This window comes from Dipodomys merriami, unplaced genomic scaffold (genome assembly GCF_024711535.1).
Source record: "Dipodomys merriami isolate MVZ:Mamm:240054 unplaced genomic scaffold, mDipMer1.0.p SCAF_2, whole genome shotgun sequence".
Lineage (NCBI taxonomy): Eukaryota > Metazoa > Chordata > Mammalia > Rodentia > Heteromyidae > Dipodomys > Dipodomys merriami.
The window spans coordinates 35,359,638-35,382,965 of NW_027203381.1; the positions used below are offsets into that span (position 1 = coordinate 35,359,638).

General features: G+C 36.9%; 1 protein-coding gene across 2 annotated transcripts in view; it reads left to right on the forward strand.

Moving 5' to 3' along the window:
* Cdh2 (cadherin 2) overlaps nucleotides 1–23,328 on the forward strand; it is a 227,472-nt gene that overhangs the window by 199,592 nt on the left and 4,552 nt on the right. For both annotated transcript variants that reach the window (XM_070029401.1, XM_070029402.1), the window contains one exon: nucleotides 15,586–15,750. In XM_070029401.1, coding sequence (XP_069885502.1) covers nucleotides 15,586–15,750 — 165 coding nt within the window. The remainder of the gene's footprint in view (nucleotides 1–15,585; nucleotides 15,751–23,328) is intronic.

Below are 23,328 nucleotides of genomic sequence, written 5' to 3' on the forward strand. Positions count from 1 at the left end.
ACCCCAAGATAGGGACACAAGAGGTTTTATCTTTGTTGGTGTTGTTATTAACGTACTTATAAGGGACTATGTGATATTTTTGTTTCTTTTGTACGTTCTTCCCCCATGGTATAACCATGATCTTCTCTGCTTGTCCTAGACATGTACAAGTCACTGCAAACAAGGAAAACCATGGGACCTATGTTCCTTTGGGCCTGGCTTATTTCACTTAATATGATTTTTTCCAAGTCTTTCCATTCCTAACAAATGGAGTAATGTCATCCTTTCTGATGGAGGCATAGTATTCCAGTATATATATATGTATACATATATATGTATATATGTATACATATATATATATATACATATGCATATCACATTTTCTTGATCCATTCATATACTGAGGGGCATCCGGGTTGGTTCCATATCTTAGCTATGGTAAATAATGCTGTGATAAACATGGTTGTGCTGGTAGCTTTGGTATGACCTTGTTTGTGATTGGGTAAATGCCCAAAAGTGGGATTGCTGTGTCATAAGGGAGCACTATGTAGAGTCTTTTGAGGAACCTCCATACTGCTTTCCAGAGTGGTTGAACATGTTTACACTCCCACCAACAATGCAGTAGGGTTCCCTTTTGGCCACATCCTCTCCAGCATCTGTTGTTACTAGATTTCTTGATTATAACCATTCTAGCTGGGGTGAGGTGGAATCTCAACATTGTCTTGATTTCCATTTATTTTATGGCTAGAGAGGCCAAGCATTTCTTCATGTGTCCATTGGCCATTCTTATTTCCTCTTCAGAGAAGTTTCTCTTTAAGTCTTTAGTCCACTTGTTAATAGGGCAGCTGTTTCTTTGAGAATTTGTTGTTGGGGGATTTAGTTTTTTGAGTTCTAAGTATATTTTAGATATGAGACCCTTGTCCGTTGTATGGCTAGTGAAGATATTCTCCCAGTCCTTGGGCTTTCTGTTGATCTTGCTAGCTATGTCCTTTGTCTTGCAGAAGCTCTGCAGCTTCATGCAATTCCATTTGTCCAACCTTTCTTTGATTTGTTGTGCTTCTGGGTCTCTATTAAGAAAATTTCGGCCTGTGCCAAGGAGCCTGAAAAAGAAAATTAAAGCAGAACTAAACAAGTGGAAAAAAGGTCTCATGCTCCTGTATTGGGAGGATTAACATCGTGAAAATGGCAATACTGCCAAAGGCTATCTACAGATTCAATGCGATACCTATCAACATTCCAACCTCATTTTCCAATGAAAAGAAGCAGCAATCCAAAAAGTCATATGGAACAATAAAAGACCCCGAATAGCAAAAACAATCCTTAGTAGAAAGAACAGCGCTGGAGGAATATCCATTCCAAATTTTAAACTCTACTACAAAGCCATTATAATCAAAACATCTTGGGACTGGCACACAAACAGACCCGAGGACCAATGGAATAGGACTGAAGACCCAGAAATGAACCCATAGACCTATAGCCATCTAACCTTTGACAAGGGAACTAAAGAAATAGAATGGAAGAAAGACAGCCTTTTCAGTAAATGGTGCTGGCAAAATTGATTAAACACTTGTAGAAAGTTAAAACTAGATCCATATACATCTTAAAGTCCTCAAAATAAAATCAGACTCCATGAAAACATTACAGGAAGGAATAGGAGAAACTCTAGAGCCCTGCATCTTGTATATACATTTTTATAATTTAGGGAGGTAAAGGGAAATAGCAAAATGCTGAAATAATGATACAGGATGACCCATTGTAACAATGGGATGTACCAGACACTACAACTTTGTGGGAGGGGAGAGAAGGAAGGAGTTGGGGAGGTGGGGAGGACAGGGATGGTAGGGGAAAAAGAAAGGAGGGGGTAGCAATGCTCGACTCATGTACTCATTACCGTACTCATGTAACTGTAACCCCTCTGTACTGTGTCTTTACAATAAAAAAATAGATTAAAAAACAAAACAGAAATGTATATTGATATTCCAGTAATTTTTCCAGCTTTATTATTTGTTATCAGCCTGTACTTTATAGATACTTATATTTGCAGACTTTGATTAAATTACATCATCATTGTTTTGCTTTAGATGAAGAAAACCAGTTTTTTATTTCAGAGCACATTATTCTGGAATCACAGGATTGGTTTCCATACTACTGCCTGAAGAGAAAATAGGGGGTAGAGGCTAGTGGCTCATTCTTGTAATCCTAGCTAATCAAGAAGCTGAGACTTGTAACTGAAGTTTGAAGTCAGTCCTGTCAGAAAAAGGTGAGGGAGTACATAATTGAAACTGATACATTTAGCCCAATGTATTAGTTAAAATAAGTTAGCAGCTAATTTACTGTTCCTAACTGGTAACAAGGTGGTAACCTTCCGTGACAAGACCCCAGCTGAAACACATCTTTGCATACTTTCTAGAAAGAGTAATTAATTTGTGTCAGTGCACGGGTGGAGTGGAGAAAGAAGATTTGATCTATTCTAGACAGTCACTTGGGGACCGAGCATGCCCATGGCTACATTGTGTTGCCTATAGGCTCCAGGACATTCTAGCCACACATACTTGTTGTCATTGGATGACACCAGCATGAAGAGAATGATTTATGGGAAATGTTTGCCAGCCACATCTGGAAGTAACACAGGAGATTGTCACTTCTAAATCCCTGGGGGAAAATATTGTCTCTGTGCACCTAAACTTTGCCAGGGAGGGGTGTAGTTGTGGAGGTGGGAGGGAAGGGATAGTAGGGGAAAAACAAAGGAGGAGGCAACAATTCTCGACAGGAAATGTACTCATTACCTTGCCCATGTAACTTTAACACTTCTGTACAATATTTTTACAATAAAGATGTACAAAGAAAGAATATAACCCCAAAAAAGAATAAATGTGGATGTGGTTATCAATCCCCAATAGATCTCTCCCCTATCCACTTTGGATATCTGAGTTTCAAGAATCTTTTGGGAGTTTGTATAAAATTAGTTTTTACCCCAGTCCCTTAATCTATCTGGTCAGTCCAGACATGCAAGAGAGAAATGTGTCCATGAACAAAGAGAAGATACAAGTACAGTGGGTTTTGGAAATGAAATGAGGCTGAAACATGAGTATGCAATAACTATCACAAAGCAGGGACAGGCATCTGATGAAAATACTTAGTAATCTTTGTCATGCTAGTGTCTTTTTGAGCAGGTCCAAGCAGTTGAACATGTCAGGAATTGTATCTGTCTGTCTGTCTGCTTGTCTATCTGTCTCTCTGTCCTATAAAGTAGACAGTGCTTCTAGTCTATATAAAGGTAGACAGATAAATAGATAAAGGGAGATCTCTAAATGAAGGGATTCATGACATGAGCAAGTCCAAGCTTCTAGAGCCTCAAAGATCCAGATGTAATCAAGTGTGTCAGTTGACATTCTTTTTTAAATAAAATTGATTTCTTCTGTGCCTTATGCAAATGACTCTCAGTATTTATATAGATGAGGCCTTCTAGAGTCCCCATGACAGAGAGCACATTCATCAGAGTTCAGGGCCGTGAGAAGAGGGTAAGCCCCACATGATCAGGGACTGGGTTTTAGGAATGGACACTTTGGGGTAGGTGGTTTACTTCATCTTCTCATTTTCACCCTGCTGGACATTTTATACTGCAGTAACACTGAACTGTCAGTACTTAATGTAATTATGGTGTACATTCTTAGCTTAGTCCATGACTAAACCTGTCTAATTAACTTCAGCCACTGAGTCTTGATCTCAAGATACTTTGTCTCTCTGGAGTCAGGCTAAATCAAACTATCTTTGCTTTGTGGTTTTGTGAACTGCATTCATAACTCTCTATTTTGAACTGCTATGTCCAAACGTGTTCCTGAATCTCTAATAGTGCAGGGGCTTACAGTCATCCTTTTCTCATATCTTGGACAGTTGGTATCTGACATCACTCATCTGTAAGTTAATGAACTGTGTTTGACCTTCTCCCTGAATTTCTAACCTGAATACATCTTTACCCATAGGGTCAATTGAATACCACTGATAACTTCGATTTCATTTATGAAAAGCTCTGATGTGTGTACCAAATGATGATAGCCCTTATAAATGCTAGCCTGCCTCACATACCTGTTTCATGTCAGACACTTGGCCACACTCTCAGTTTTGGTATGATTCTTGAGAGCCTTCCTAGAGTCTATATGAATTAAACAGTGCTGCCAGTACAGTTTCAAATCCAGAACTATGAGACTTGATAGCCCAAGCTCTTATTGCATTATTCTTGATGTTATTTGGTAGGTGGTTTTTATTATTTAGTGTCACTAACCCATAGTTTTTATTATTTAGTGTCACTAACCTATAGTGGGCAGATAGTACTGAGAATGACCAGCAAGGCTAGGGCTTTGGCTTCAGCTTATTCGATAGATACTGGCAGCCTAACTTCAAAATGGGCAAAGGCTGAGACCCAATTAACTGGTTAAGCATGGATTGCCAAATTGAGCACATTAGTTGTTACATGAAAAAATAAAATAAATATGGAAACCTGAGCTTCAGATCCCAAGTACATATTCCCAGGCTTCCAAATATCAGATCTGGCCCTTTGTCCCTATACCCCAAATAGGGTAGACAAAGGAGTTTTATCACATGGCTTGAGCAGCCATGGGAAGACAGGACTTCGGTTCATCTTTGGCTGTCTTTGGGATACAGACATGAGCTATAGGTTTAAATAGACAAATGATTAAAAGAAAGCTGTGGAAAGGATGCATGCTTAACAGTCCCAGTCCACAGATGTGTTCTGGTAGACAGAAGTGATGTCAGAGAGATGGTCCAAGGTAGTCTGATAGTAAATTGTCTCAAGATTGGTCAGATGAGACCTTGTTAAATGAGCCATTGATTCCTACCAGGTGGTTCTGTCTCCTGTCTGCTCTTTCATAGCATCCAAGATGGCTGCAGAATAACTGCAGGAAAGAGTGGTTCAAAAGACACAGAAGAACACTGGAGACAGGGATGTCTAGATTTTACCCTGTGTTTAGTTAATTTGTGGGCCAAATAAGGCATTAATGCCTTTCAACAAAAGCAACTTTTAAGCACTTGTTATAATCTAAACAATGAAGCTATGAAAAAATAGGAAGTCTGAATACACAACAGCAGGAACTAAAATCTGAAATGCTGGCAGGATGCCTGGACAGAAGAATAAGGAACAGGTACAAGAAAACCTCTTGAGGCCAAGCCAGGTGGCTCTCTTGAGTCAAGAGATTGCGTGCTTGAGCTTGAGTTCTCTATAGACATCCTGCCAATCTCCAGAACCAGCCCCTATGTGGGCAACCAACTCTGACCATCTGGCCAAAGTGGAAAATAAAGTGGAATCTCTTAACCATGACATATTTGATTTCTTGAATAATTATTTTGCAAAATTCTGCTTTATAAGCAAGCTAACAGATGGAAGAACTGGACATACCTGTGGAGACCACATTCTGCATTTTTATGGTTGGCTAAAGTTCACCCTGTAAACAGTGTTTCCAAGTCACTCATCCATATATATATCTATATATATCTATATCTATATATGTATATGTATATATATATATATATTATATATATATATATATATATATATATATATATATATATATCTACCCAGAGGATGCAGTCCAGGTTAGTAAATTTAAGAATAGAGAAGTAGGATTTACTAGGGAATTTTTTTGTCAGTATATTACCCTTTCCTATTGTTCTCACATTGATGACCAAGGGACACAATACTGCTAGGTTGCACATGGCACATACTTGGGATTTGTCAGGGCTCATCCTTACTTCTTTTAAAATATTTTTATTTATACATGCTTTGCATATGGTTCATTCTTTGCTACTCCTGTCACTTCATGTGAACGAACATATATTTTATGTAATTCATTTTACTCTTTATTCTTTCTAGCTAATTATGAATTTGCTATATTATACTTCAGGAAACGGAAAGTGAAAAATTGTCAACATCAAAGTAATAACATGATAAGGATTTGAATGCCAAGCTTGTATTAACAGCTACGCTTAATGTATGTTAATGCTACCAGTTAATGGCAGGCCAGCATTTGAATCAACTAACTGCCTGTTACTCTGCATAAATATTTGCTAGCAGTGCTATTAATTCTACCATTTATATGTTGTGCATACTACACCAACAATAGACTAGAACACTTACAACAGAGATTGTGTAACCCAACAAGCCTAAAATATCTTCTGTCTAAAACAGAAAAGGATCGTTGAAACTTGATGTAGACTTATTTGTAAACTCCTAGTTAACTTTTTTCTTTTTATATTATCTGTAGGTAGTTATACAAAAGAGCTGGCATTTAGCATTCATGAATACTATGTGTCTTGATCAATGTCACCCCTTTCCACATTCTCACCTGTCCCTACCCTACCCACCCCACCCCTTCCCTCACTCTTCTTAATTTTGTAGGATGTACATTGGATTCTTGACAGCATTCACCCCTAATTAACTTTTTGAATAATGACTATTAAAGGGAGCCCAGGAAATGTATTAAAACTATTTGCTCAAAGGCACATATTGAAGTTATAGCAGAGCCAGGATTTAACTCAATATATTCTGACCAGAGAATCTGCTTTTAGAAGTCAATGCCAGGGTCCCTTTACTGAATTGACTACATATATAAATTTATCTCAAAATAAAACAAAACAAAAAAAGATCTTTAGGAAAATCTGAAATGGTATATCATAAACTGAAGAACTCTGTTTCTTCTCACTATTTTCCCAACCAAATGTTGTTTCTTTATTAACTGTGCATGTGTTTCCCACAAGAACAAATAATAATGACTTCTTTATACAAATGGTGACATTTGGGGAATTTGACAAGAGAAGTTAGAGCTTTAGGTAAAAATACAGAAGAGATGTTTTCATTGGCCATACTTTACCTTCCAGCCAGACAGTGCTTCTGAGGGTAAGGAGATGAATTCGTCTTCATAGCCTCTAGGCTACAAAAAGAATTAGAGATTACAAACATTAGAAGAAAATGAAAGTATTTGGGCTTTCAGGCATGTCCCTATTGCAGATATTAGATGCAAAGTTCTATGAGGCCAGTAACAAAATCTGTAACCCAAGACAAGGTCTTTGAAGCTCATTGCATATTTCCTTCACTTTTCCAAAAGAATGTGCCAAACATTTCATAATGAGAGATACATTGTGATAAAGTTTCAGTGTGCCAGTTTCTGAAACAAAACTATCATGAGCCTTCAGCTCATCCATAAAACAGGTAGCATTTTAAAATTAGACTTTCTAAGTCACTATTCAGAGCTAGCCAAGGAAGCAGAAACAATGGAAATGCTCTCTTTCACTGGGTCCTCAGCCAGTGGAAGACTGGCAGTGAGATTAAAATATGGATGAAGATAGAAACAACAGGCCCTTCATCTGTATATTTTAAGTCCTTGAGTTATTTTATCCCAAGTAGGTTTATAATTAAATCTCAAAAAAATGTTTAGCTTTTTTTTTAATTTGGAGGAATTTCAGTAATCTGTAGAATCTACTTAGTTGTCACCATTTCACCTGAGCAAATTGTTACTATCCTCACCATATTTTCTGGGGAATAATATGAGGTTGTAATGTAATATACAGCAAGTTTGCTAGGGTATTTTATTTAAGTGTCATTAATAATGTGGTAATGTGTTGATACATTTTACTATTGTCTTCAATTACATTTTTTTCTTTTGTACGTTTTTTTAATTGTAAAAATGCTGTACAGAGGGGTTACAGGTACATGAGCAAGGTAATGAGTACATTTCCTATGGAGCATTGTTACCTCCTCCTTTGTTTTCCCCCTACCATCCCTTCCCTCCCTCCTCCACAGCTATACTCCCCCTGCCCCTCGACACCAAAGTTGTGAAGTTTGTTTTCAACATAGTGTTTTGTACATCTCGTTGTTACAATGGGTCAACCTGTATCCTTATTTAAGCATTTCAAATTTCCCTTCCCCTCCCCAAATTAGAGAAGTGTATATACAAGATGCAGGGCACCAGCATCAAAAACAGTGAAAATAGGGGTTATACCGTGAGGGACGAACATACAAAACAACAACAAAAAAATCACATGGTACATTATAAATATGTTAGAAACAATAGCAAGAAAGAAAAAATTAACTTGTGTCCCTATCTTGTGGTTCATTTCACTTAACTTCATCTTATATGGTCACATGTATATAGCTTTTGGCCTTTACTGCTGTCCTACACATGTACTAGTTATTGCAGATAAGGGAAACCATGGGACCTACGTTTCTTTGGGCCTGGCTTACTTTACCTATTATAATTTTTTCCGAGTCTTTCCATTTCCTAACAAATGGGGCTATGTCATTCTTTCTGATAGAGGCATAGAAATCCATTATATATATATATATATATGTATATATATATATACATATGTATATATATCACATTTTCTTGATCCATTCATCTACTGAGAGGCATCTGGGTTGGTTCCTTATCTTAGCTATGGTGAATAATGCTGCAATAAACATAGTTGTGCTGGTAGCTTTAGTATGGCCTTGTTTGTGATCATTTGTGTAAATGCTCAAAAGTGGGATTGCTGGGTCATAGGGAAGCTCTATGTGGACTTTTGAGGAACCTCCATACTGCTTTCCAGAGTGGTTGAACAAGTTTACTCTCCCACCAACAATGCAGTAGGGTTCCCTTCTGGCCACATCCTGTCCAGCATCTGTTGTTATTAGAGTTCTTGATTATAGCATTCTAACTGGGGTGAGGTGGAATCTCAATGTTGTTTTGATTTGCATTTCTTTTATGGCTAGAGAGGTTGAGCATTTCTTCATGTGTCTATTAGCCATTCTTTTTTTTTAATATTATTTTATTTTATTTGAGAACATACTGTACAGAGGGGCTACAATTACATGGGCAGGATAATGTATACATTTCTTACCAAGCATTGCAGCCTCCTCCTTTGTTTACCCTTCACCTCCCTTCCCAGCCTCCCCCCTCCCCCCACCCAATTATACCCCCCTCCCCCCCCCCACACCGACATTGTAAAGCTGGTTTTGACATGACATTTTGTACTTCTCATTGTTGCAACAGGTCCACCTGAATCCTTAAACGACTTGTTTGTCCCCATCTCCTCCACATGTTATACTGACATCAAATATAGTGAAAGCGGGGGTTACACTGTGGGGGAGGGACATACAAAGCAACTAAGAAATAATCTTATAAATGCGTTAGAAACACTTGCATCAAAGAAACGAAAACATTAAAATACATATTTAAGGGTTCATTTTCCATTCTTATTTCCGCTTCAGAGAAGTTTCTCTTTAAGTCTTTAGCCCACTTATTTATGGTGCAGTTGCACCAGAATCAACTCCAAATGGATCAAAGACCTCGGAGTCAAAGCAGACACCCTGAAAACATTACAGGACAGAATAGGAGAAACCCTAGGTCTCCTTGGCACAGGCCGAAATTTTCTTAATAGAGACTCAGAAACAAAAAATCGAAGAAAGGTTGGACAAATGGGATTGCATGAAGCTCCAGAGCTTCTGCATGGCAAAGGACATAGCTAGCAAGATCAATAGAAAACCCATGGATTGGGAGAAGATCTTCACTAGCCATACAATGGACAAAAGTCTCATAGCCAAAATATACTTGAATTCAAAAAATTAAATTTCCCAAGAACAAATCTTCAAAGAAACAATTGCCCGATAAATAAGTGGGCTAAGGAATTAAAGAGGAACTTCAATTACTTTAATCCCAGGAGCTATAGATGATTTGATAGTCATGTTCTACTCTTCCTTTCCCTTCAGTTTTCTTCATTTGTCTGAAGTTTCTTGCTCTATGCCACCTTTTTTTTCTCACAAAACAGATACTTTACTTTCCTTGAGAATTTTATCTATTTCTGTTCATATAAGTATTTTATTTCTCAATCTTAAGACATTTAAAATGTCTACCTTAACTATATGGGTATTTTAAAGTTGCAACTTTTACAATGTTACCAGGCTTGACCTAGGAGAATAACACTCCTGTGAGTTACCACAGGCTCAATTAATGGAGGATGACAGAAAACCATGAAAACCTGCACCCTCTTTCCTTGGGCCAGAATCTTTATGGACCTAAGTATAGACTTCTCTTTTCCTAAACAAAAGTGAATCTTGTTTCAACTAAGTGTACACAATGCTAAGAACTCTGTCTTTCCTATGGCACATGTCCAAGCACAATGTCTCAGTAGCATTTCCACTTAAATTCTACCTTACCCCCCATCCTACACACATTTAAATCCTATTGCGTCTCTTCCACAATCTATGTGGTGCATTTCGTGATGCAACAAATGTTTCAATACATTTATTTCACTTGCTCTGATGGTCTCTGATTTATCTTTTGGCTCTGCTTAACTGAATCTGTGACCCTGTACAAATCATTAACCTCTCTGAAGGGCAGTAGGCAATAGAGTGGGAAGAATAACAATCATTGGAAGGGCTTTTGTTTGGATTACATGTGATGCCCTGTGAGAAAGTAAGTACTTAATGTGATTCCTCACAGATGATGGGGTAAAATTTCTTTTCCTTCTTTCACTCTCTCAGAGCTGAAAATGGCATTTGGCACCCAGTAAGCATTTCTTAAAGATTTGTGGAATGGTAGATAAATGTGTTCACCACTCCCTGAAACAGACTGCCAGACTGTAGCTTATACCTGAAAAACAGTTTTCTGAAATATTCAGATTACAGAATTCCAGTTTATTTGTATCCTGTATTCTATTTTACAGTTTACTTTGATTTCATGTAATTTTGCTTTGTTTAACAACCAAATGCCCCAAGGTAGATTTGTGTCATTATTTTCGGAATCAATTTCAAATTGTTACAAGTCAGTGGTATTTTAGCAAGAAAACCAGAACTAGAGCTTTAATTGGTATTAACCTCTTCCCAATTCACCCTTAAAAAGTGGCAAATCACAGAAAAATATGTTAAGTTACTTATAATATTAGTATTCTAAAAACCTAATTCCATGCATATTTTAGTGATCATTGCCAATTAACACAGATTCTAAATATTAGTTAAAATAGATTTTCCTGGGCTTTCCTTTGATACTTAAATTTCTTTGGGATGTGAACACTGTAAAGATTGACCGGTACATGAAAATTTCCAGATCTACTCTTTCTCTAGAATTTTAGGATCCAAATAAAGATTTCTTCCTGGATTGTTCATGGTCTTCAGAATGAGGCCATGAACCCAAAGACTTTGAAGACATTTTTGGTCTCTGTAATTCTCATTATAATTCTCACCCTATATGTTGTAATTTGTGTTTAAGTAAAGCATTATGGGATAGTAAAGATGTATAATTTACAAAATTCACATTGAATGACCCTTTTCAAAAGATCTAAATTTGAGCCCGCAACTCAGAACTTTTGCCTTACAACACAGATGGACATCAGCAGAAGAGCCCATCCCTGTGGGTCAGTGATATTCTTTGTCTTGGGCTCCAATGACCATTAGATATTTCTGTCTTGCAATTGCAGCAGAGGAGGAAAAGCCATCACACAGAAAGTGTTGTGTGTTCTCACACAGTTTCTTGCTTCGTGTAATTAATGGCTTTCTGATTCATTTTTGATAGCATTATTTAACAGAAATTTAACGGGATCCCATCATGATATGAAAACTAACTCTGACAGGACCAAGACTTTTTCTCTTCTTTTTAGTATGAATTACTACCATGGTGTGTGATGTCATTTAAGTCACATTTCTTAATGAACAAATCTTTTGATATGATTGTCATCACTGAGATTATATTCAACGGTAACTTTAAATGGATACTTTCTCGACCTATCTAATACAATGACGGTCAGAAGGATCGAGCAGAACCCAGAAGTTTTAAAACCACTTCTAATCTCAAATAGAAAAGGATAATCCAAGGGAACATAAACAGCTGTGATTCCATGGTGTTCAAGTGTGTCCTATGCACATTAGTAAGTGAATGAAGCAGGCCAGCAGGAGGAACAGTCATTGTCCCAAGGGAATGGCTGCTGTCACCTTCCGTACTTCACATTGTTATGTTAGAGTGTAAGCTCTTTTGCAGATCTTTCTATTACAGTTGTGATACTTAGGTCTAAATGTTGGCAATTTACTGGAGTATTTTTGAAACAGTACAGACACATCAAAATGTATGTGTATTTGCAACCTCTGAGTCCACTGGAAACTGTGAAAAAGACAAGATAAGCAAGGTAGAGTGGTTCTCTCCACATACAGCATGAGTACCACATGCTTTTCTTTTTTTGTTTCTATTCACATAAAAGAAATTCTTATATGCCTATCTTTATCACAGTAGGTTATCATGCAATAAATATATCTCAGACTATCAAGAAATACGTAACCACAGAAAAGATAGTTCTTAAATTTGATTCAATGCAGGGACTTCCAACAAAATACATTTTACCCTCAGGGTGGAAATATTTATTAACTTTCAAAATACAATATGTATGTTTATATACAAATATATATACAGCCAGGTGCTGGTTGCTCACGCCTATAATCCTAGCTGTTCAGGAAGCTGAGATCTGAGGATCACAGTTCAAAGCCAGCCCAGTCAAGAAAGTCCATGAGACTCTGGAAGTGGTGCTGTGGCTCATGTGGTAGAGCACTTGCTTTGAGCTGAAGAACACAGGGATGGCGCCCAAGCCCAGAGATCAAGCCCCACGACCACCACCACCAACAACAAATGTGTATATATATATATATATATATATATATATATATATATATATATATATATACATATATATATATATATGTATACACATATACACACACATATAAGTATGTATCTTTATGGAACACACTGAGAGTCCAAACTAATCCACAGTTTATCCCACTCTCCAGTGTTGGTAGTTACACAATTAAAAATGGTCTGGAAAACCATGTTTCTTCACGTGGAAGCATTCACAACTCTCGAAATAAATCTCTCTTGATCTGTACAACATTTTTACATTTCAAAGGCTTTTACATGTTATATCATTTTAGACCCATAACATATTCTGTAACTCATCAATTCTATAAAATTGAAAATGTAGCACATTTGTGCAAGATGAAGCTGTTCTCGCTCATTTTAAATGGATGATTTGAAATACTCTATCCTGACAACAATCCCGTGCCTTTGCTCATGTCATTGATTTTCTTAAACAGTGCTTTCTCCTTCTCCCACGTTTCAGTGTTCAGATACAAGACCAATTTTTCTTCTGGGTATTTTATTATCTGTGATATACAAAGTATGCATCTCTATCTGGCTTGTCTTATTCTTATTCTTATTCCCACCTACCCTCATTGTGGTACACACTTCTGAGATGGATTGCTCTTCCATCATGGTACTGGCTAGACAAAGTTCTAAGTAAATAATTAATTAGGGGAAGAGTTAAAATCAGGTGGAATTAACATCCTAGAGTTTTTTATTTTCATGCACGGTGTATGTGTGTGTGTGCAGGTGCACACTCAACAGGAGCCACTTGCTTGTTTTCTTGGGCTGGCTGGGAGCCATGATCCTCAGATCTCACCATCCTGAGTAACTGAGTTTACAGATGTGAGACACTGGTGTCTGGCTATAGAGTTCTGTTTTATATATGTGCATCAAGACAGACATATCTCCCATCTTAATCATCTACTACGTGTATGACTTCAGGAATTTTATCCACCACTCAGAGTGAACTTTAGCATTCAAAGACAAGGTAATAAAACAATTTTACATGTTTGTTAGGAAGTATTAATGGTGAGAAAAATCTTCAGCAAGAACCATGGTAGAAGTATATTATATGCATGTAGAAATAGCACAGTGAAATCTTAGTTCAATTAATACATACTTTAAAAAAAAGAACAACTTGGTTGGATGCCTGGCATATAGTGGGTATGCAGGTTAGTGAACTTTCCTTTATCTTTCTTGTTATTTTAACCATTCTTGACATTAATCTCTTTTCTTTTTGGTACATTTTATTATAAAAATACTGTACAGAGGAATTACATTTACATGACCAAGGTGTATGAGTACATTTCCTATTGAGCATTGCTGATCTCTTTTCTGAATATGGATTCAGCCATTTACTCATTCCTCTTTAATTTAGTCTTGTAGCTTGAGCTTGACGCAGTGTCAAAGGTAACTGTGAAAAGAGCCAGTCTGTAAAGCATAATACATTTGGAATTAGGGCGAGTTTTTGTGTCTTGATAGATCTGGGACCATGGACAAGTTTCCTGAGTTACTTGAAACTTGGTGTCTTCTCTTAAATGGGGATGGCAAAATGTGGTCTGAGGATTAAATGAACAGATGTATGTAAAACACCCAAAGCACTGCCAGATGTGGTAAATGCTTGAGAATTGAATAAATCAAAACTACTGTAGAGAGTCTGAGGAACGATTTAAGCTGAGTTTAGATAGAGATGCAGTAGGAATGAAGATGAGGAACAGATTATTGGTACATTCTGTAAATGTCAGCATTGAATTGGGGCATTTAGGTTAAGATGGGGATATGACATTTTGTAGCAGAGAATTTGGAGGTTTTAAAAGTGTGAAGTGCTCGCCTAAACATAAAATTGAATTCATTTCCAACTTACAGTGTGTTTCCTTATACATTTTTGTCCAGCCAGCTATTATATTATCTGAAAATAGTTCATAGGACTCAGTCTATGCCCACACCATCCTTTCTTATACTTCTTCCTTCTCCCTCCCTGTGAGTTCAGAGGCTGTTTTTCCAGAATGTGCCACATAGCTTCATTGAGGACAGTCTGTACTCTCCCTGGCACAGCACTCTTAGATCTCAGATCACCAAACTGTTTCTATATAGGGCTAGATAGGAAATGATCATTAGGTTTTATGGACCACATGTGGTGCCCTTAGCATACCCTGGTTGATATTTTAAGTAACACTCTGAAAATAAAAGGCCATTCTTAAGGGAAAATAGTCCACAGATCAGACTGACCCACAAACTATAATTTGTAGACTCTGGTTCCAGATCACAGAATGGAGGAAGCAATGAAGTTGACTGAAATATTGATACTGATACCTTCACCATTTTTTCTTTGGTGCTACTGCTAGGCCTTGAACTCAGGCCCTGGTTGCTGTCCCTGAGCTTTTTGTGTTCAAGCTAACACTTTACCACTTGAGCCACAGCTCTGCTTCTGGCTTTTTGGTGGTTAATTGGAGATAAGAATCTCATTGACTTTCCTGCCTAGGCTGATTTTAAACCGATCCCCAGCCATTTGAGTAGCTAGAATGACAGATATAAGGGCCTAGATTCTATCAAGTTTTTTTAAAAAAATATTCAAGGCATTACATTAGTGGTGTTTTTTTTTCTTTTTTGGTTCTGTGGTACAACTATACATTCTAGTTGGTTTTTTAGTCATTTTGTAGTGAGACCTCGTCACACTGCTGTTTCCCATTGAGAGCTGATGAGGAACGGTTTAAAGCAGATGGAGCACAGACTGCAGACATGAAAAACACAGAAGAAAGAGCTGTGTGAAAGAAATATTTAATCATAACATGAAAAACTCCTAGTGGCAACTTTTCCATTATGTTAAATTCCACTCATTTCTATGCATTCTGAGGATGTGTTTAAACACAAAGGTTGTAATTCTCCATCTTTGTACCCATCCACCATGGATTTTGGGTTTTGTCTTTTGCAGGATTATGATTTGAGCCAACTCCAGCAGCCTGATACTGTGGAGCCTGATGCCATCAAGCCTGTAGGAATCCGTCGACTGGATGAGAGACCCATTCATGCTGAACCACAGTACCCTGTCAGATCTGCAGCCCCACACCCCGGGGACATCGGAGACTTCATTAATGAGGTATAGAAAGAGACTCATTTTCTTTATAAGCCTTTTTATTTTAGTATTATTAGTTTTTGTGCCCGTGGATGATGTCCTGATCTTTTGCTCAAGGCAAGCACTCTACCATTTTAGCCACAGCTTTATTTCTGGCTTTGGGGGGGGGGTAGTTAATTGGAGATAAGAGTCTCACAGATTTTTCTGCCCCATCTGTTTTCGAACCATAATTCTCAGCTCTCAGCTTCCTGAGAGTTAGGAATGAACTATAGGCATGAACCACCAGCAGTTGGCAAAGTTTTTATTTTAATTTTAAAATAATGATTAGCCTTATGTAGACCACACGTTGCTTAAAATACAGCTATGTGATTCATACTTTTCCTATATTTATTCTTATGTGAAAACAAATATGGCTACAGTAACAGAAAAACCATTTAATTATAATAATACAAAACAGGTCTGTGAATTTATATTCTGTGTTTGTAAAAATGAATTTCATCATATATTATCAGTTATTAGTCACACTTCACCCAGGAAGAACTTTTCCCCTAGATTGTAAGTAGTAAACTAACTATATTATAGTGTATAATAATAATTCCCTTGAAGTTTTCTATGCTCTACCCTTTGCATTTGACATCTGTTCAGGGCCTAGACAGTGATTCCACTGAAGGAAATCAGTTGGAAGAGCAGCTGAATTAAACATTATGTAAGTGATTTAAATACTTGCCTCATTCAAGAGCATTAAGAGCCTCTGTAAGAGGAAGTGAATTCTCTGTTGAATGTCACAGATAGGATTTTCACTGACAAAATTATCTCATTGCTGACCAAGAATTCCACTACATTTAATACTTAGGCATTTAAGTAGACAGGATGTTGAGTCTATGTTAGATTGTGACTCTCATTTTACTTACCTTTTTGCATTGTTATTATTAGTACAAGACAGCATCATATATTAGTACTGACTAAATACATAACAGGTGTTGTGTCCTCTAGATACTTCCTCAGGATCTTCAAGATAAGAATTGTAATCACCTAGTAATCCCAGCTACTTGGGAGACAGAATTGGAGGGTCATGATTCCAGGCCAGCCCAGGTAGAAAAATTTGTAAGACCTTTTCTCAATCAATAACTGGTATACACCTGTTATTCAAAGCCATCGGGAGTCTGGGATAGAAAAGATGGTGGTTCCAGGCCACCACAAGGAAGAAAAATACACGAGAGCATCTCACCAGAGAGAAGCTGGACATGGTCAATGCTGTCATTCTAGCAAGAACCTGGGTAGGAAGCGAGACATTTTCTCAGCAAAAATCAGAGCTAGGTACCTGAATTAACATTAGAGTGCCAGCTTAACAAGCATGTGTCATTGAGATCAAACCCTAGTACCATCGAAAAGGAAAAAAAAAATCAATTGGTCTTCATGCAGTACAAAATATTAACAATTACATGTGGCCTATGAGCATGTACTGATAAGCCTTTTATTTCTAAATCTTCATTAAAATACTCATATATGTAAAGAAAACCTTAAGGTTTTAGTGTATTTACAGCTTGTAGAAAGTTTTGAAGCGAATTTGGAATATTTATATGCCTCTGTGACTGTCTATTACTGAATTCCTGAGTGATCTGCTAATTTCTGACTATATATATGTATTGTTTTTTCTTAAGTATTTAGAAGGAAAAAGACAAGAGTATGCCAGTATCTCCTTTATCTACCAAAATATGCTCTGACTGTTCCAGTTCTTATTCAGATAGGTAGGTAGGTAGATAGATAGATAGATAGATAGATAGATAGATAGATAGATAGATAGATAGATAGATAGATAGATAGATAGATAGATAGATAGATAGATAGATAGAGAATTTTTTTAAAGAAAGTTATAAAAGACTTAAATCTTTGAGTCTGTGTAGGAATTCCTGATGATTTTTCATCTGATTTATGCTCATTGTTATGAAGATTGTTCATGAGTTATTCCTCTGATCATCAGGTTTCAAGATGTAGTGAATCTCTTGATTTTAGGTGTAGGACCTAGATTATTTAAGCAAAAAAATCATGGCTTCAGTATAATTCAGCAAATACTTGTTGGGGGCTTGTTTGTATTCTGTGGGATTTCAGTTCCATTCTTGAAGCTCTTTTTTTTCTTGGTGATAAAAATTGAACCTTAAGCAATTTATAAGACTGTTCACAATTGAATTCTTCCCACTCCCTTGTTTTCCATTCTTTTCTTCACCTATAGCCCTGATGAGTGGTTTGCAGTTCTGTGAGAGGATCAGACTCTGAACAGACAGTAACTTCTCAAAACCCAACCCTTTTTAACCATCCACAGCACTACTCCCTCCCTCTTAGGCTTGTAAGGATTCTGTGTTAACATCTTCTCTGTGAAGTAATTCTTGATATCTCTGAGAAGGGCTAACACGATGCTTCCTCTGGCCTAACCCTCACTAGCTATCTGGCATATAACTGTCAATATTTCTTCCACCCAAGGGAGTATGAGAGTTAGTTCTCTCTACAATGAATTCTATTTCTTGTTCATGGTTTTATCTAGTACATTGCTGGCTTCTTTAGACTTGGTTGTTTTCAGAAATTTAAGTCCTGCAGCCATTGTGTAGGGCATAAAGCTCTCGATACCACAGAATTTGCGTTTTATTGAGATTGAGCAGAAACCAAATCTGGAACCTCCTACTGTACTGGTGATGATTACATTCAGAAAACAAAAATATGTTAAAATGTGTTATACTGCGTTTGTGTTTAGTGTGTCTGTGTGTGTTCATTGATTTCTGTTTTGAAGTGATCGCATTTTCTCAGTAGATAGAGCACAGCATTTAGATAAGATTCAGTTCTAATAAATACCACAGTAAAGAGACACAGTGGGAATTTTCATTTTGAAATTATGTTCTCTGAACTGTACTTAGGTTTGGCACTTAAAAACTATCTTGAAATAATAACAAAACATATATTATTACTTACATGAAAGTTTATTCCAAACAACTGATTGCAGATTCATTTCCAGTCCCTTCATCATTTGAGGATTGTCTGCATGTGTTAAGAATAACTTGTTTTATTTAATATTGAGCTGGATTTGGGATTAGCCATTTAGCAAATCACTAATGAATATCTCCTGGGTATAACCTAACTGTGCCAGTAATATGTAGATTGAAAAGCAAATTGGTCATAACATATCTTCACTACTTTGCTTCCAGAACAATCTTTGTATAGACAGTCCTTGACTTATGGTAATTGAACTTAGAATTTTTCAAATTTACAATGGTGCAAAAATGATAGCATTCAGAGAAATTGGAATTTCTAATTTTGAATGTGTATTTCTTCCCAAGTTAGGCATACTACAGCACAATCCAGTCTGGCATACAGGGTAGCTACCAGCCAGCCATGAGAGTAATGGAGGGAACAACAGAGACTACAATAGTGTTTCATGTTGCTAAGCTACAGTTTTCAGTAGGTTAGGTATATGAAGTGCACTTTTGATTTGTAATGTTCTCTCCTTACCCTTTGTTGATCAAAATATAACCACATACTAAGCTGAGAAGCATCTATTCAGCCAGTCATAGGAGGGGCACCTTGTGCTTTTTTCCAGCTGCATCTCAGCCCCTCCTAAAATGCATCTTGTAGCAACAGGCCAATAATTATTTACATGCCACAATTGTCAGTTTGTTGTTCTGTGTAGTTCTTCCTGCCTCAAATTCACTTCTCCTTAGTTCTAAATGAAGCTTTACCAAGCCAAGAAAGGTCAGACACACAAAGTATGGATTTGGTGGCCTCCAGTAACATGCCATCTTACATTGAGCTTGCTTCCCTTCAGAGTCCCATCCTGAGCTCTTCTGTGGTCCAATGAAGAGATGTTTATCCTTGCAAGGTAGTGTAGAGCACCTTGGTTTGGTGAAAGAATGCATCGATTTTTGATTTGAGGATTATTCCCCAAGTGAAATGTGATACCAAGATTTAGAAACTTGATGAAAGAGGTAGCGGACAATGTGTACCTAGAAATGCCTGTACAATTGGAGAAAAGCTCTAAGGAAGTTAAAATGCTACTAACAACAACCAAAAACTAAGTTCTAGGTCAGTTCTGTGGGTAAGTTCAAGGCAATAAAAAGTTGCTGAAAGTTACAAAGTTCTCAGAAGCTCCATGCTGATTCTTTTATCCAAACTACTGGTAAAGACTTGCTCAGAACTTTTCCTTAGCTTGACAGACAAAAAAAATAGTTTTAAAGTTTTAAAACGGTTGAAGGCACCTAGAAAGAACTCAAGCACACTTTGTTAAAAAAAACACTGCAAATGCACAAAAATTTATTTATCTCCAGGTCTTATTTGATTTAGCAGTGTACCAAATGTTCCAAGGGAAGAAGAATATAGTAGTGATTATAATTGGAGTGCTTTTATAGATGCAAAAAATAAGAAAGCTCATGAGAACATTTTCTAGTTTGTTTATTTAAATAAAGGATAGATGTTGCCTTGAATCTTAAAAATAACTTATTTCCAGTCAGGCAGGTAGACTAAAAGCAAGTCATATGTTTCTTTGTTTTTTATTTCAATTGCAAAATTTCATTTTATTTTGAGTTTTCAAACATGACCTTCAGAGAATAAGTGAGACATTGTCACAAAGTCATTAGATCTCAGCCTTACAGTAGACATTAGAATGTCTGCAGTAACATTATTAATTATGTATATTTTCCCATCTCAGAAGTATTAAAAATCATTTGCAAGCTGAATGTCCATGCCTCATACCTATATTCCTGGCTCCTTGCTTGGCTGAGATCAGAGGATCAGAGTTGTAAACCAGCCCAATCAGGGAAGATCAAGAGACTCGCGTATCCAATTAACCACCAGAAAGCCAGAAATGGAGCTGTGGCTCCATTATCCTTGAGCTAAAAAGCTCAGAAACAGAATCCAGGCCCTGGGTGCAAACACCAGGACGGGGGAAAAAAATTCATCCATCTGTTAAAAACCTGACTTATGATTTGTATTGTTTAAAATAAGTAATAGATTCTTTTAAAATAGTTTGCTGAAACTACTGATGTTTAAACAATATATATTTATCCTATTATTATAATTTTGTTTTTGTAAAATATCACATTCCACTCTCACAGGAGTTGGTTGCTTGAGTTCAAATTTAGCTGTCTTACCTTGAAGCTCTGATACATTTTACAAGGATTTAACCTCTTGACTTCCCAATTTTCTTAGTTGTGAGATAGGGATAAATTGTAGTTAATGAGAAGATAATGAGATCATGTAGGTAAAATTCTTAATATAATGGCAGTTACATGACAGATTCTCTTAATAATTACCTATTACAGGTAAGTTACCTTTTTTATATCTAAAATATTTCCTACTGTCCTCAAATTCTAAGTAAAACAGTTGAAATCTCCTTCCGAAAAGTTGCTTTAAGCAAAATGCAATGTCTGATGTCAGACCTGAAAAGGAGCAGTAATGAAATTTAATTCTGTATAGTATTATATAGTGTAATACATATGCACACCTATTTCAAACCTCTATTCTAACTTCTTCTGAATAGACTAAATTTAAATATGAACTATATGCTGATGGAGGGGGGGGAATTAAACCTAGGAAAGCAAAACAACATAACTTTGTAGGTAACTATCAGATATGTGACACTATTGGAAAGCACGATGTGGTACAAAACAGTCTACAGAAAGTATCTCACAATTAGCTCCAGCCAAACATGAATATAAATGAGGGTCCAGAGAGCTCACAGGAATGACTCTCAATCTGGTTGAGGAAGAAAAATCCGTGGAACAGAAGTGACATTTTTAATGAGATTTTGAATGGGTAGATGAATGAATGGTAGGTATTAATTAAATGAACAACTATGAGATACACATTTCAAAAAGAGTAGATGGCTTCTTAGAAGGAAATGAATAGCCATTAACAAGGTAGAACCTTTCATCTATAGGAGAAAGAGTACATAATTTGGTTGGCATTGCTGGAGTTGAGCATAACTGAAACAGCAGTGGATCACAGTCTAGGGCCACTAGTGTTCTACTAAAGAGTATAGATTTTATCCTGTATTTTACCCAAATATCAGGCATTTGAAAGACACTTATCTGGTTTTGTTTTCTTCCCCTTTCTGCATATATCTTCTATTACTTAAATGGTAATCAACTTTAAATTTGTCATGAAAAGTTGAAAACTGTCTGGAATTGCCCATGGGGAAGCTCATACCTTATGTAGGAAACACTGCTTAGGCCATAGAAAACACTCGGTACTTTATCTGAGGGAATGCCATTAAATTGGAGATATAAGCCAAAGTAGTCTGTATGCAAGGAACAGGAAAAGAACTGAAGATAGGAAGACCAGTTAGTCAGTACTATTTTTTTTTTTTTGCTTTTCTCCACTCAGGATATAATGAGGATCTGAGTCAAAGTAATGGCACTAAGACAGGAGAAGACAGAATGTAAGAGGATCAATAGACCTCTTTCTTCTTGTATCCTCATGTGTTCCTCACTGAAGGATGTGGGGTTTTATAGGCCCCATAAAAGCATGTAGCTACCCATAAAGCAGAGGATCAGAAGCCTATAAATATCACCTCAACAAGAACATTGCCACAGCTTGTTCAACTTTGCTAAGGACCCTCCAACTACAGAAAAAATTATAAATATATCCAGATAAATTTATCCAGAGTTCAAGATCTATCTCTCCAGGACAGGTGAAACAAGAAGCAGACTCTTCTAAATATAGTCAAAACCTAGAGAAAAACACACAGCTAGTTTGTATGTTTGGCAGCAGTACATTTTACATCACGAGGAAAGGTGTCCACATCTAAGAATAAAATAATCCCATAAGGGAGGACCAGAAGGTTCTGTCGCCCCAGATTCATTCCATATTCCCTCTGATTGTGGGCCTGTTGCTTGTCAGTTTCTTAGGACTTTGACTATGATCTTTAATTTAGAGTTACTAAAATATTACCAAGAATTTCTATAATACTTAGTTTGGAAGAGTCCTATTTTAGTCTCCAATAAAAATCAAGACTATCAAAGTAGAAGCCAGGTAAAATACATAAGTAACCACTGCCTGTAAAGATGACTTGCCTGAGCATTCTTTTAAAAATTCATTGGCTTTGTCCTTTCACAGTCATTAAGTACTAAGATGATATGTCATGCTTTTATGTGGCACCGTGGTCTCTCACCAGTGGATTTTATGACTCTAACCTCTTTAAAGAAAAAAAGGAGGGAGGAAAGTAGGAGAGAGGGAAGAGAGAGAAGGAAGGATGGATGGAAGGGCGGGGGAAGGGAGGGCGGGAGGGAAACATTTTCAAGAATCTCAATATCTGGTTTGGAAGTTAGTACCTATAGGATTATATTTTAAGGGGTTGAATCAGGTTGCTTATTGGGTTGACAGAGAGTTCTGGTATCCTTGAAAACATAAGTGCTGACCAGATCACTTCTAGTGCTTATTCCCTGGGTGCAGTAAACAAAAGCCATCACTTTCTTAATCCAGACACATTTGAGCCCTGTTAGCCATTAGCTGTCTCCAGTACCTTATAGTGCTGACACCATAAGGACTGAGCAATGCTCGAGTCTGTTTTTGCTTAAAAGTGTAACTGTAATAAAAAATGATGAACTGAATACAGTGTTG